At 42.4% G+C, this 14385-nt stretch overlaps 1 protein-coding gene across 1 annotated transcript in view; it reads right to left on the bottom strand.

The window, feature by feature from the left end:
• The window catches only part of eys (eyes shut homolog), a 167308-nt gene that overhangs the window by 151541 nt on the left and 1382 nt on the right, over positions 1-14385 (bottom strand). Inside the window, exons 2-4 of the mRNA XM_047342277.1 lie at positions 5523-6374; positions 4804-4920; positions 701-891 (exon numbers count right to left, since the gene is read on the bottom strand). Coding sequence (XP_047198233.1) covers positions 701-891; positions 4804-4920; positions 5523-6264 — 1050 coding nt within the window. The 5' untranslated portion in view covers positions 6265-6374. The remainder of the gene's footprint in view (positions 1-700; positions 892-4803; positions 4921-5522; positions 6375-14385) is intronic.

The following is a 14385-nucleotide window of genomic DNA, read 5'->3' as shown; positions in this document are numbered from 1 at the left end:
CACACACACACACACACAAATTACATCAGTAACTGCAGGAATATTATCAATAAGCATTATTTGTTGCTGATATCTACAATAATAATATACGAGTCAGATACCCAGGCTAATAAATGCTAATGTCCGTGTAATTCAACGTCAAAAAAGGATTTGAATTTCAAATTAAATCTCTGGATAAATATTGATGTTAAGCAGCAGCGATATGAGGCATTATTTTTGATGAATGTGCCTTTAAGTGCGCTGGACTCTATTCTTAGGCGGCTTGTGAAAATGTGTAGCACTTGGCAAACTGTAATGAACAAAACAAAGGTCACGGCAAGGCAATTAGACCATTACTGCATTTTCTCCAGTGTATCCTCTTGAACGTCGGGACCTCCTCCCGCCCCTGCCGACTGCATGACCACAATAACGTTCCCCGAAGAAAGGTGAAAATTGCAGCAGGCATCCAATTACAAATGCTTTTGATGAGAGCCATTTCAAACTGGCACTTAAATATGCACTGGGACATTCAATCAAAATGCTAGAGTAGGCAAGCACTCTTTCCCCGAGCTCATCTTCAGGAGGAAATATTAATTGCCACTGTAGCCGTCAGAATGAAGCAATTTGATCTCGTTTTAAGACACTATATTAATTTTCCACGTGCCATTTCGTGTTTATATCCCGCAAGATAAAAAACAAATAAGGGAAAATGAGTCCTCACACGCTCCCCTGCAGCGCAAATGTGCTCCTCCCGACATGCATATGACATGCAATCCAAGTCGGCCCCGGAGTCGCAGTAGAGGCCCCAGAATCCCTCTGGACAACGGCACGCAAACCCTTCGGGGCTCTCCTCACACAGGCCACCGTTTCTGCATGGATTCGGATGACAGGTCCTCGTCTCACAAGGTGGGCCTGGACGACAAGACAGTGCAACACTTTTCATCAGATTGCGGGAAATGGGTTTTACTTACACGAGCTATGATGAGCAGGAGCTGCCAATCACATGGTCACAGAATCTGCTGAAAGCCATCATGTACACACAAGTGGCTGAAATGGAAAGAAACGATGGACATGTATGAAAAAGCTTCAAAGTCTGAAAAGAAATGACTGACGTGACTTATAATCCGCGGAGGACGGGGTGATTGACGTGGTGTATTAATAATTACGCAGGACAGAGGCGTGTGCCATCCCCCGTCATTATGCATGTGTACAATTTAAGCAAATACTCTTTCCATCAAACTAAAAGGCAACTGTACATGCAGTGTCATTACTGTCAGAGGCTTTCAGATTCCATCACATCATCAGCAAACAACCGAACCATTTAATAATTAAAATATGAAGAGTTTCATTCATCTGATGGAAATAACATTTACGCAGAAAAGACTAACGAGGCTAATTATTCAGACCCTTAGTGATCTGACCAGAGATCCTGTGTGGCGATGGGAGAGACTTCCAGCTGAACAACCGGCTTTGAGGTTCCTGTCTGGTTTCCTCTTCACATGATGCTTGGAATTGAAACCAAACAGTTTAAATTTGATTTCATCAGACCAGAGAATCTTGTTTCTCACAGTCTGAGAGTCCTTTAGATGTTTTTTTTTTGCAAACGTCCATTCAAGAGAGACTTCTGTCTCTGCCTTAAAGCCAAGATCAGTGGAGTGTTGCACTGACGGATCCTCTTGGAAGTTTCTCCCATCTCCAAAAGTTAAGTCTTTAAAGCTCCCACAAGGAACTTTTTTCGTTGATTTAGGCGCCTCTGTGGACAAAAGCAGAACTGCATCCACTGTCACCTGTCGTAAAATCCGGTTCAAACTAGGGCGGGGCGATACGGCTTCATATCAATATCCCGAGTATTTGTAACTTTAACTGATAAATGAAGGAGTATTTTAAAGTAATAACATATATAGTAATAAATAGAAAATTATTATAATGCGATATAAGTGGTTTTCATGGAGGATTGTAAACTAAGTAGTCAGTGCTCTAAGCATTTTACAAAAAAATAAAGTAATTCTAAATTAAGCAGTAGCTGGTAGTTTTCTAAACCCTGCAGTAGCACAACACCAGCAGCTTATCCAGAGACCGGCTAACGCTGCAGTGACATTGTATGCAAAGGATAAAATTAGACCAAATTCACTGCAAGTTCAAGGTGAATAAAATTTGATGTTATTCCCTAGTGAGGGTTTTCATTTTTTTGTTGTGTTCTTCACAAGGTGCCTACACATTTATCTTTCCGGTGAGTCTTTCTTTGCATATTTTCTTTAATCCCCCTGCTGATACAAGTGCTCATGTCCCAGAGGCTGTCCCAGAGGCTCCCCCATAGCCTCCTCTGTGGGCATCAATCTTACTGTGTGCAAATTCAGGGCTGGCTTTTGCCTCAGCTCATTTTCCACCAGAAATTGACTTTTCATAACTGGTCCACTAAAAGTTGCATCTATACAAACTAATATATGTTTTAGGGGGAAAAGCTCCATCCGCCATGTGTATTTATGACACAGATAACGACTGTAGAACTTTCTGCACTCAAGAGAAAATTTCCTAATGTGTAATCATTTTGGTTTAGTTCACGCAGTCGATATTTCAGTTTTTATGATCGTTCATATTTGTGCAGGTATTTATCTCTACCCAAGATCTTCATCTCCAACACCCACATTATTGCAGTGATTATGAAGTGCAGCAATCTAATATACAGAGAGACACGACATGTTGTCAGTACATAATTAAATAGCTTAACAATGGTAACAGCTGCATATATAGAGTCCAAATTAAACTTTTAAAAAATTGATTTAACCACCATCAAGATTGCGAAACCAATTAACACCTTACACCAAATGGAAATGGCCCCATAAAGATGGTAATACTTGGCAACAAATACCCGAGAGGTGCCGCGGAGGCGAGTCAAATCAAAAGAAAATCTCATTTGAAACGTCCCATGAGTTTGGCTCATTATTCTGTGCGCATAGACTTTGGCCTATGAGGGCAGCCGGCGCTGGAGCAGCCACTAACTTCCAGTTGATTAATGAGGCGACTGCAGCAGGGAGGTGGAGGAAGCACGAGCTCCACAGAACTCCCAAGAAGCTGCTGGGACAGGAGGACACCATGACTCTGCGAAAGCACCCAGCAGAGTCCGCTGACTTAAGAGAGCGGCAGCAATTACGGAAAATTAGACAAAAGCCGCCGAGGCAGAGGTTGCATTTAATTTACCGATTTGTGTTTTGATGTGAATCGTACGAGTTATCCATCTCAAAGTGCACAGGCGCTGATTTTGTTTTACATTGCCCGCTGTTTTATTTGGTTCTACCAAAGGTCATGTTAGTGGTTCAGTCATTACTTCCTGTATTTAATAGGTCAACTTGCCTTAAAGGTAATTTTATTTTATTCAAACATTCTGTATGTTTTATCGGTTAAACTACTACAACTCTAAAGCGAATACATATGTTTTTGGCATATTTTGGCGCCATAAATGTCATGAAACATAAAAAAAGGTAATAGATTTTAAAAAATTACAAATTTTCAAGTTCATATGCAAGTTCTTAAAAACATACTCGCTAGTAACTCAATGTAAATCAACAGACATGAACTCTGATTATCATCATCCTCTAATATCAGCATCAGCCACCCCCTAGAAAATCCATATTGGTTGGGCTCTAGATAAAGGCAAAGCAATATTATTCCTTTTCCACGGTATCATAATTTATCTTTTTATCTTCTCATTTAAATTGTGAATACGTCCTGTGAAGTGTCTATACCCTTCACTCCCGCTGCTCTTCTCCTGTACGGCCTTAATCTGCTCTTACAAGAACGGATGCCAGACAGCACTGGAAGTAACCTTGAAACCACATCTCCAAAATAATAAGCTGAAAGCCCGGGCTGGACCGGAAGAGGCAAAGCTTTGACACTTCAAGAATGCTGCCAGGACAAAATGTGCTCCAAACAACACAATGAATCAGTGTGAGGAGCCACCTGGAGCTCTTACTTCCAAAAAAAAGTTCATCGCAGGCTTGTTTTCACAGCAGACGCTCAGATCCAGGGCAGCCCGAGGAGTATCCAGGTCTTGTAACCCATTTGTGCTTGATACTCATTAACCTAACTGTACGTTGCGGAGACTCATTACCTAAATATTGGGTGATGCGATAATGTCTCATTAACAAGCTCACCGCGAGTGCCAGTGCATGTACGAGAGCCTTCAGTAATTTGTCTAACGCACAGAGCAGGGAACAGAAAGTGGCTGCCCAAGGAAAATATGTCATGAAGGTCGATGTTGCTACCTGAGCAAACCATAGAAACCATCAGCGCAACACGCAGTGGTTTAAATTTGTCGAAATTAGAAAAAGTTGAAATCAGATGAACAGATTTTTTTCTCTGCTCCATCTCATATTAAACAATGAAACTTAAAGCAGTGAATGTTTGAGCCATGCTCGTATTTTTTTCTTCCAGGCTCACAGAAGTCATCCAGTATCAAAGTTTTGATTTTATAAGCTCTGCAAAAACAATAAACAATAAATTACACTTTAATTGATTGCTGTAAAACCCTTTTTTTATTTTATCAACCGTGTCATGCTCAGTTAGCCAGCAGTTTGGCCCCGGCTTTTAACGGCCACATGTCACCGCTCATAACATGTGGTATTTGATTTGGAGTGGCCGCTTCATGTATTACGATGAAGATATAACATCGAGCGGAAATCGGGTTTAAAGCCCATGAGGAAAACGCTGATCTTCCTTGAGAAATGGCTTTTGTAGTTTTTCATCTTAGACCTTCGTGGGGACCGTTGGCCACTGCAGGCGAATGACATTGTTTTGCATACAACCTGCTGAATGAGAGCTACTCACCTGAAACTCCTGAGTCACAGATGCATTTGAAGGACGTCGCCGACCCTTGAACGCATCTCCCACTTTCACAAATCCTGTCACAGTTTTCTTTCCCGACCACTTCGGAGCAGTTAAGGCCTGAAACAAACGGGTGAGTTAGTTTGACCGTTGACACAAACGCAGAGAGAAAAGGGAATTTGGGAGTTTCTATCCAGGCGCACAACTCCGGTGCTATTTATTTGAATTCCTAATTGAAGAAAGGAAAATTAGATTATTGCTGTGGATGATACTTCTGCGGAGAGAGTACATGTCGGCAGGAAAGAGATTAAGGAAGGAGTCATTTGGAATGCAAGCTGCTTTAATATTAATTGTGTTTGTGTAGCGTGTGAGTGTCGGGGCTTTATGTGTCCGATAAATATATAATTCAGACGGCAGCTTGATTCAGTTTTTAAAGTGGAATCAGACAACTTTTCAACTCCCGCCCCCCGCCACCAACACCCAGGAGAGTAAAACTGTGAAGAAGCATCAATCAGAGTATAAAAAAATACACAAACATGATGGGGTTTCCCCAGAGAAGGAGTTGCAGATGTAACTCACTAGATCAAATTACTACTAATTTAAAGTGATAGCACAACAAAGGTAAAAATCAATGAGGTGTTGTAATACTTTTTTGATCTGGTTCTAATTGAAATAAGTTCTAAGGGCTCCACAAAGCAGATGAGTGGGTTTTTTGTCCTTACCTGTAAAATGTGGAGGACACAGACATTTGTATGTTCGGTGGTTCGGATCCGCGGAACCATTGCTCAAACAGACGCCTTTGTTCCTACAAGGGTTATCCAAGCACGCGTCAAACTTTTCACAGAACCTCCCGGAATAGTGTTGGTGGCAGCGACAGTGGTAGGCGCCTTCCCAGAGGTCCGTTTGACAAATGCCGTTCCCCGAACAAAGTCGCAGCAGAGGAGAAGCCTGACAAAGCTGCGGTTTAACAGACACGTTGAGCCTCAAGCCAAGCCTGCACAGCTGCGCGTCTCCCTCGTGCAGCGCGATGAAGAAATGGCGGCCGGGGACAAGCCACTTGGCCTCAACTTGCAGACTTTCATTTATGTTGCGGGGGAAGAGGAACTGATCCTCCTTCAGGCCGTTGGCGGAGCAGCTTTCAAACTTGTGCTTGGAAACGTTGAGGAGTCTGATGCCGTACGACTTGAGCGATTCATCGGCGGACATCAGCAGTTTGTCCCCGTGCTGCAGCTGAAGTGGACATATCTGTGGGAAGCTGAGCAGGTGCCCCCTGGGGTCGTCTCTCCCCTGAGAGTCCCAGCACTCAGACATGTTTCTGCAGATGTTTCCTATGAGGGTCCAGTTCATCTGGACTGTTTGTTGCTTAAGGTGCCACTTAAGTGAAGCTTGGCTGCAAACTGTTCGGCAGTGGATGACGCGGACAGCGACAAAGATGCCGACCAAGAGAAACAGTGACGTTCCCATGTTCTTTTCTTCTCTGTGTAATTTAATCCAAACCAGTCAAGAACTTTCAAAGCCTCTTGTGTCATCTGATGATTAAGTTGTTTTTCCAGAGAGTTCAACAGGAACAACACCTGAGGAAAACAAACGCTTTGATTAGGGATTTGCAAACAAAAGTATATATCTACGTTCTAATTCCACAAATATCTAGCAAACCGTTCATCTTATCAACTTCACACTTTTGTATTTGTTAATGATCCATGGAAGTGCAGAGTCAAATTTGGAGCGATTTGGATGAGATACATTCAGTATCAATACAATTTAAATAAACTGGTGAATAGTGCTCTGTTGTGGGGGAGGGGCAGTTTTTTGTTGCTGTAATGCTTCATATCAATCAAAATTACAGAGATTGAATTTTGAAAGCTGTGAACCTGGGTGTGAATCTGAATCTGAATATTATGTCGACTGCTTAACAGACCTCTGAAATAGTAAATAATAAATCATTGGAACTCATACATAAGCCACACACCTGAATCGGTGCAAAAAAAACTGAATCCGATTGACCGTAGCTCACTTTCACCGTTTCATAAAGAAATCTGCAACCGGCATCACCAGAGGCGAAGCAAACAGCCCATTCCAAGCTGTTCAATATTTAGAACGGCCGCTGCACTCGTTTTTTACAATGTGATCAAAAGGCACAACAGCAGATACAGAGCCCACACTGCTGTTACATGCAGATTTGGCTTCACTCTGACACAGACTTGTGGCTCCGGCGCCTCTTGCAGAGCTTTCATAATCACGTGCAGTGCTGCTGCTGACCACCAGGTGTGTCACAGCAGCCGGGGCCTCCCGGAGGTTCCTACAGAGTGACAATGTCAGATAAAATATTCTCTCTCTCCCCTGCCGCTGCCTGATACCCCAGTGTCAGGCAGCGAGATGAGTTGAAGCAGACAGTGTTCTCTCTCCCTCTCCCTCTCTCTCTCTCTCTCTCTCCCTCTCTCTCTCCCTCTCTCTCTCCCTCTCTCTCTCTCTCCCCCTCTCTCCCTCCCTCCCTCAGGCCCTTTTCATACGTGTGCCCGAGATAAAAACAACAAAGTAGAGAAGCCTCCCCGCAAGAGGAAAACTCTGCTCCTTGATCAGCACACAAGGGCCGATATGAATAACTGCAGGGTGATAAGTAATAAAACGCTGAATATGGAACACCAATAACAATAGAAGGGGGAGTGATAAAGTGAATGGGCTTGCGAGTATTGTCACCGGGGCTGTGTGGGCACCCAAAAGACCTCATTTACATGAGATGAGGTTGACTATTGTGTTTCACAGCACAAATGCGGAAGCTGTCACCTGAATTTTGAAAGGAAAAACATGAATTAAAATTCCAGATGAAAAAACGTCTAATTGTTTGTATATTTATATTTTTGGCAGGGTATTCACGGTTTGCTGCAGTGCAAGAATAAACAGCCCTAATAATTTATACATTTTTTACTCAAGGCTGCTGTAATCAATATTTTCATATTAACAATGACTTAAATGACAACGTCTAATGTGGAATAAGTCTCTCGTAATGACAAACCTGTCAAGAGAATTATCCCCCTCAGCTCTGCACAGCGTTTTAATGCTTCCTGTTTTCATAACTTTTAACTCTGGTTTAGTTTGCTGCCAGCTTTCTCATCAGTGTCATGTTCTGCAGGCAGTGGTTTGCAATGAAAAACTCAATGTACACAACCTGCTCCATCCCAGAGAAACAACTGGGAGACTCCGCTTGTACAAGGTCATATCACGGACGGAGATCGGCAACAGTCTCAGAAGCGCTACGGTGTAAAATTTGAAAAACTTGACATCAAATAGAAAAAGCAGCAGTTTGTTAATCGACCTGTTGTTTATTTATTCTGTCGACTCTCCTCAGTGTTGTCAATCAAATTGAAATCAATGAAAAAAAGATGCTTGAGAAAATGTAACTTATTAAAAAAATATATCACATCCCAAAAAGTGGCTTTATCACCTCCTTCAATATTTACTTGTGTACACAGGATTATGCAAAAAGACAGATTACCAGGAAACTAAGTGGAAGGATGTTGTGTGGCTCAGAGTAGAAGCCATTACATTTGGGTGTGGATCTGGATCAGGGGGGTGGATCCCTGAGACTTTTCAACATTTCCTTAATTTCTCAGACAGTTACCCATGAATCTGGATGAAAAAGGATCTGTGTATAATTCACAGGACTGATGTAATGTACAATTTGGTGCAGGTCCACCTAAAAATCTGGATCTAGTGATTTAAACTGTGGTTTCTGTTGGGCCTTGGAGGAGGTATTGAGTGTACCCTATTGAGTGTACACAGAAATAAAATAAAAAAGGATCTCTATAGGATGAGCTATAAGATCTGTATTTAAGTTCCATATTTCACAGATCATCTCTTCAGATTCTTTAATGTGTAAATCTGTCACCCAGCTGTTCTGTAAACATCTGTCCAATACTGGAATAATAATAATAATAATAATAATAAGGCAAAAACAAGTATGTAATTTTGATGCATAATTTTCTTCTTCTAAACGAACACAATCACACTCAGAGACAATATCATTTGATGTGATATAATAACAGCTTGTATGCTAGCAGATTAGCTCGGTAGTAGCTGTGGTAGATCCGTGTTTTTCAGGTCGCAGTGATCCATCGAGACACCGTCCTCGAGACACAATGACAAATCAACTACCTGGTGCAGACACTACAGCCCAGCATTTAGCAGCAAGAACTCACGATATGTTCCCCAGAGGTGGGTGGAGACCATAAACACAGTTCCAAGTAGATTCAATATTTCTGGTCTCCTGCACGTGCAAATGAATGCTAATGTTGCTCCATGTCTGCTGAATGTGCGAGTGAGCAAACAATGTGCTCACTTGTTCATCAGATCAATTATATGCAGGTATATGTCCTGTGATTGCAACTTGTTGAAAATTAATTACTTTACACATTCAACCAAGAAAAAAAAAGCTTTCTGTGGATAATGCTCAATCAGTTTCCTGATTTAGATACACGGCAATAACATTGAGTGACAGGTTAGCAACATAAAACTGACACGGAGACAATATCATAGCATCTAAAACACATAAATATAACTGCTGTGAATCATATTAAGACTAGAACGGTACTCAGTAGAGCACATACCTCTGCTGAGGGCCCTATCTCACAGTGATAAAGAAAATCCCAGATCCACCCCATATGTCTGGATTCACAGCAAATTTATTACTGTGCCTTGGCAGATAAAAGCCAAAAGCCTATGAAACCACATCTAAATCCGCTCGATATCAGTCACCTAAACGTGCATGATTTCCCCCCGCGACAAATCCATGAATTATTGCCTTGGAAATCGGTAAAAACGTACAAAAAAAATGCAACATCTTAGAATTGTTTAAAAAAAAAAAGAGCGTAGTAAAGAAAAAGACTCCTGATCCTTGCCAAAATTCAATGGTTTCTTTGCCCATGTACCAGCCCCCCACCAAGTTTCATGGAAATCCTTTGCATAGTTTTCCTGCTCACAGACAAACGGAAAAGAGGCAAAAACAAAACCTCCTCGGTGGAGTTAAAAACATCCATAAAACTGCCTGACGTGGCACCAAAAGCCCATTTATAAGCAGTCAAATCAATGCAAAAATACATGAAAAAATAAAACCACAACAATTAAAAATTCATAAGACTAACACCCGATCAGAGCAAGTTCTGCAGTTATGGGTAGCAACAGTGTTTATTGACATTGCCAGTGATACAATTTAGGCAGGAGATCATGACTCAATGCTCCTCGTTGAGAAATGAGACACTATGAGGGGCATAATATTACAACGTGCTTATTTTCAAGTCATCTACCAACCGTAAATTGACCTTGGTCACTGCACAGCAATCTAGTATCTCGAAAAGTTGGAGCAAAGAGAAAACCATCTTATATCACAATGCATACGACAGCAAACTGGCAGCAGCATAGCTGAGTAACAGTTCGATTTCGTGGCCAGGGAAAAAAAAAAGAAATGCAGCAGGAAGTACAGCGCTGCCTTTGTCTTTATCACAATTTCCACAGAAAGTCAGCAACGACAGTGTGAGCATGCAAAGCCTCCTGGATTGTATATGTTAGTCAATACACTTTATCCTAATACTAAGTTTTCACAATAACCTCTAATGCGCAACTGCTAATTTGTTTGAGTACAATCCAATGTGAGATATCTAGAGGCTGTTTCGACCCCGCACAGTCTGCATGATTAACGCAATTTAAAACCCCCGAATCACATTCATCCTTCTTAATTGTGCTGCAGTTCAAGTTCTTCCTTTAATCTGAATAACATTCAATACTAATTCATAGTATTACGGAGATCTATGGTATGGGCCTCGACTTAATATCCCAGAAAACCTTTTGCTCTGTTTATTTAAGACACCTTAAGGGTATTGATCCGTCGGGATTGAACTGCGAGGGCGGCACAGAGAAGCGGTTCAAGTAATAAGGGCCACGGGGTCACGAGCAAAGTCGTGCATGCGGGGGGGTCAACCATTTGTCTCCCTTGGTCTCCTGCTATCATTGCGGCTCAGCTCAACCCACAGTTTAGAATGCCCATCACGCAGGTGTGAGGAGGCCAATGGATCAAGGAAACTGTGTAAATCCGGGGTTGACCGATGACTGAGAGACACAGAGGGGACACAACAAATGATCACATCAAACAAATGGGCCCACACGTTGTCCGTCGTTACCACACGAAATAGACTACTGTGGCTGAAACGCTCGGCTGATGAATCAATTAGCTGATCGACGCAAAAAAAGATCAGCAAAATCAAGAATTTTCTTTTATTAAGCTAAATGTAATTGTTGATTGTCTCCTGTGTGAATATATGTTGGCTCTCTTGGTCTTCTGTGATAGGCAACTACAAATCTTCACACTCTAGTTCTGTTATTGTGACAAAACAAGAGATTGAACTACAATTTGTGTCCTGGGAATCTGTGAGGGCTATTTTCAGCAGCAGGCTAATCAATAATAAAAGGCACTGGGGTAATCATTGTTTTCAGCCCTATAGGCAGGCGTTAAATTAAAAATAAGCCCTCGACGTGCTTTTCCACATAACAACAGCACAGTGAGTACAGCTCGAACATAAACTAGGCCACATCTGAAAACATTTCACTAACTTGCCGTCTAATCAGAGACATCACACTTTCTCTTTCTCCGCGGAAGTAGCCAAGTTTGGCTCATTAAGCCGTCAGCGCGACACACAAACCGTGATGAGGACGGTGGCTAGTGAGTGAGGCACAATTGCTAGTTAGGGTATAATGGCACTTGTGCAGGAACAAGGACGCACAGGTGTAATTCTGAGGCAAACATTGTTGAGACGAATAGTGCCAGCCTCCTTGTGTATGGTAATTTCTCATTAGGATTTGCTCGATTCAGAACTTCTCACACCCTGACAGCTGCAGCGACTGAAAGCGGCTGGTTACTTTTGCAATGTAACTTTTGTCTGGAAACTGCAGGATGACTTCTTGGAAGGTCGTGTCTTGCTGAATGTTAAATAAAGTGGAATGAAAATATTGATTCAGATCGTAAGCCTCCTACACTGATGGAATCTGATGCTTTTTTTTTGGGGTCGTCTCATATTTTCCAGGAACACCAACAAAAGAAAAAGGGGCTTTACAAATCTCTTCACCTCGATGGAGCTGCTAGAATTATTCAATCAAATGCGAAAATCTAAATCTTCTCTCCAGTTCTCAGTAAAGATGGTGACTCATGGAGGTGGATTAAGCTTTTCGGGCTCGATTTAAACAAACAACCTAAGCACATAAAGCGCATGGTGCATTTAGGGTGGGTCCACTTTTGGGTTCCACTTTTTGCTGGCACATGGTTTAGAATGGTTGCTCTTAGTCTTCTAATTAATCATTGATGCGTCTCTGGCATAACAGGCAATAAACCGATCAGAGTGCCATCTCTCATCCCCTTTAAAAGCCAGGTGCTCTTGCGCTTTGGCAGATCACTATTATATGGCCGCATTTGGTGGTAAGAGCTTCTCCGCACTTTGCAAATGATCAGACCACCTGTGTGTGTGTGTGTGTAACAGGCGGAGTGCGCACATGTTGTGCTCCCGCCTCTGTGGGTGCATCTTGATAATGCGCCTTTTAAAATAACAGTGCGATGCTGCGGCACCGACTTCAGACCAGGTTGCAGTGGATCGAAAGAGCAAACGCTTTCCACAGCCTCGAGATAACAGTATGCACCTGATAACAGCTCACACGTCCGTGAGCGCTTACGAGTGCATTTACCGTTCAACAACATGGGCGCTGGACAAGAAAATGACAAGTGCGTCACTCTGAGTCTAGCACTTTGCCACCACTTTGAGCAGTGTTGTAAATCGGGCCTAATGACCGACATTAGAGTCCTCGCTCATTTTTCTTAATAGTTTGGTGCGATTTTAGAGCGAGAGTATCATTTGACACAGCACACCAATTCCCTCTAAGTCTTGTCCTTTCTCTGTGAAGAATAATAATCTCTTTTGAAGTTACTTCGCCAAGTCTCATTGTAAAACTCAGAAGCTATAAATCAACCGGCACAGAACTCATTTCTCTGTCCACTCACTGATAAAACTCCATTTCTGAGCAGGTTAGAGCAGAAAGAGGTTAAATGGCATCATCACCATGTTTCTAAACACACATAACACTAAAAGCCCAAACCACTTCAGCTGCACAAGTGTGTGCTACTGCCTCAGAAACGTCATCGCAATTTGAAGGAGTGAAACATAATAACTCCGACGTCCTGCGGCGTAACTTCAAATCCATAAAACTCTGTTCATTTTACATTGTTCTATCACCAGCAGGGCGCCACTGAAACTGCACCGAGCCATTGATGTCACCGCGGAGCCACTGGAGGACTGATTAGCCAAACACCAGCCGGCTGCCGGCCACAGCCGCTGTCAGGCAGATCGTTTGTGCTCCCTGGGTGGCTATCTGGATCGTCACTAATCAGTTATAACACTGATGAGCATCCGGGATCGGCACAGCCCCTGAAAGCCAGCCCCCGCATCAATTTGCCTTCTCTAAATGCCGTAATTGATGCCGACGGCAAAACCAATTTTTCCTCAAAATTTCAGGATTGTTTTTCCTCGAAATGTGAACATTAATGAACTGGAAAATCACGAAAAGGAAAATCACATCCCTCTGAATTATATTATAATTATTATTATATTATATCCAGAGTAGTACAGTTAACGTGCCTATAACCCAGTACTTTTTTTCTGTGTCTTTGTCCTCTATAACCCCAAGGAACATTTTAAAAGAGATTGCAACTGCACGACGTCTCCGAGACCATTACACCTCTTGGAAAGTGTGAGGACGGGTCGAGTTGGGCCAGAGCCGGCAGCGGCACAGCTTCACCAGCGTGACTTCTCCACGAGGAGTTTCTCAGTTTGAGTTTGAAGAAATACCTTCATCAGTCACTGGCCTCCATGTAGAAAGAGTCTATAGAGTTTCCTGTGTATTTGGTGCTGTGGAGGAGAAGCTCAATAAGGCAAGTCTGTGTTTGGAGCACTTCTGCAGTGCTTAGGGGAATTGGGGTATATACACTGTATTCTTTCAGCCTGCATAAAGGAAACATAGCAGGCCTCAGAGGCGGCGTGGTCACATAACCACGATCCAGCAGCCGACCAGAAAATTGCTTTATGATTTTCTCCCCGTGTAGGCAGGTGGACGGATGAATTAAAACAGAGTCCAGCTCACTTCAATCAGGCAAAAACACCTCCTCAAAAAGCTCTAGTGCCCTTATTCTGAAAAGAATCAGTCCTTTGTTTGTCAAGAAGTTCTTTTCGCAGTTAAACAAAGTGAGACTGAGCAAAAAGCAAATCAACAAGAGGCACTTAACTTCTGAATCAGATAATTTGACGTGAGTATTGAGGTACATAATCATGATTATACCCCAAAAATATTTCAACATGGCTGTATTGTTGAAAGACATAAAATCCACCCCCCATATACCAGACGCAAAAGTATGGGAAATGTCGCACCTATAAGGGATATTGTACATCACAGGCATTTGTTCATGTCGTGGAGTAAAACAGAAAACAGTCTCCGCTGATTACCTCTGCCAAGGAGGTTAAATTTCCAGTCCCATGTGTCTGTTCGTCTGTTATTTCA

Source organism: Hippoglossus stenolepis, chromosome 12 (genome assembly GCF_022539355.2).
Source record: "Hippoglossus stenolepis isolate QCI-W04-F060 chromosome 12, HSTE1.2, whole genome shotgun sequence".
In the NCBI taxonomy this organism is placed as follows: domain Eukaryota; kingdom Metazoa; phylum Chordata; class Actinopteri; order Pleuronectiformes; family Pleuronectidae; genus Hippoglossus; species Hippoglossus stenolepis.
Note: the sequence above shows the minus strand (reverse complement) of the source record. Positions and strands in the feature narration are given on the sequence as shown.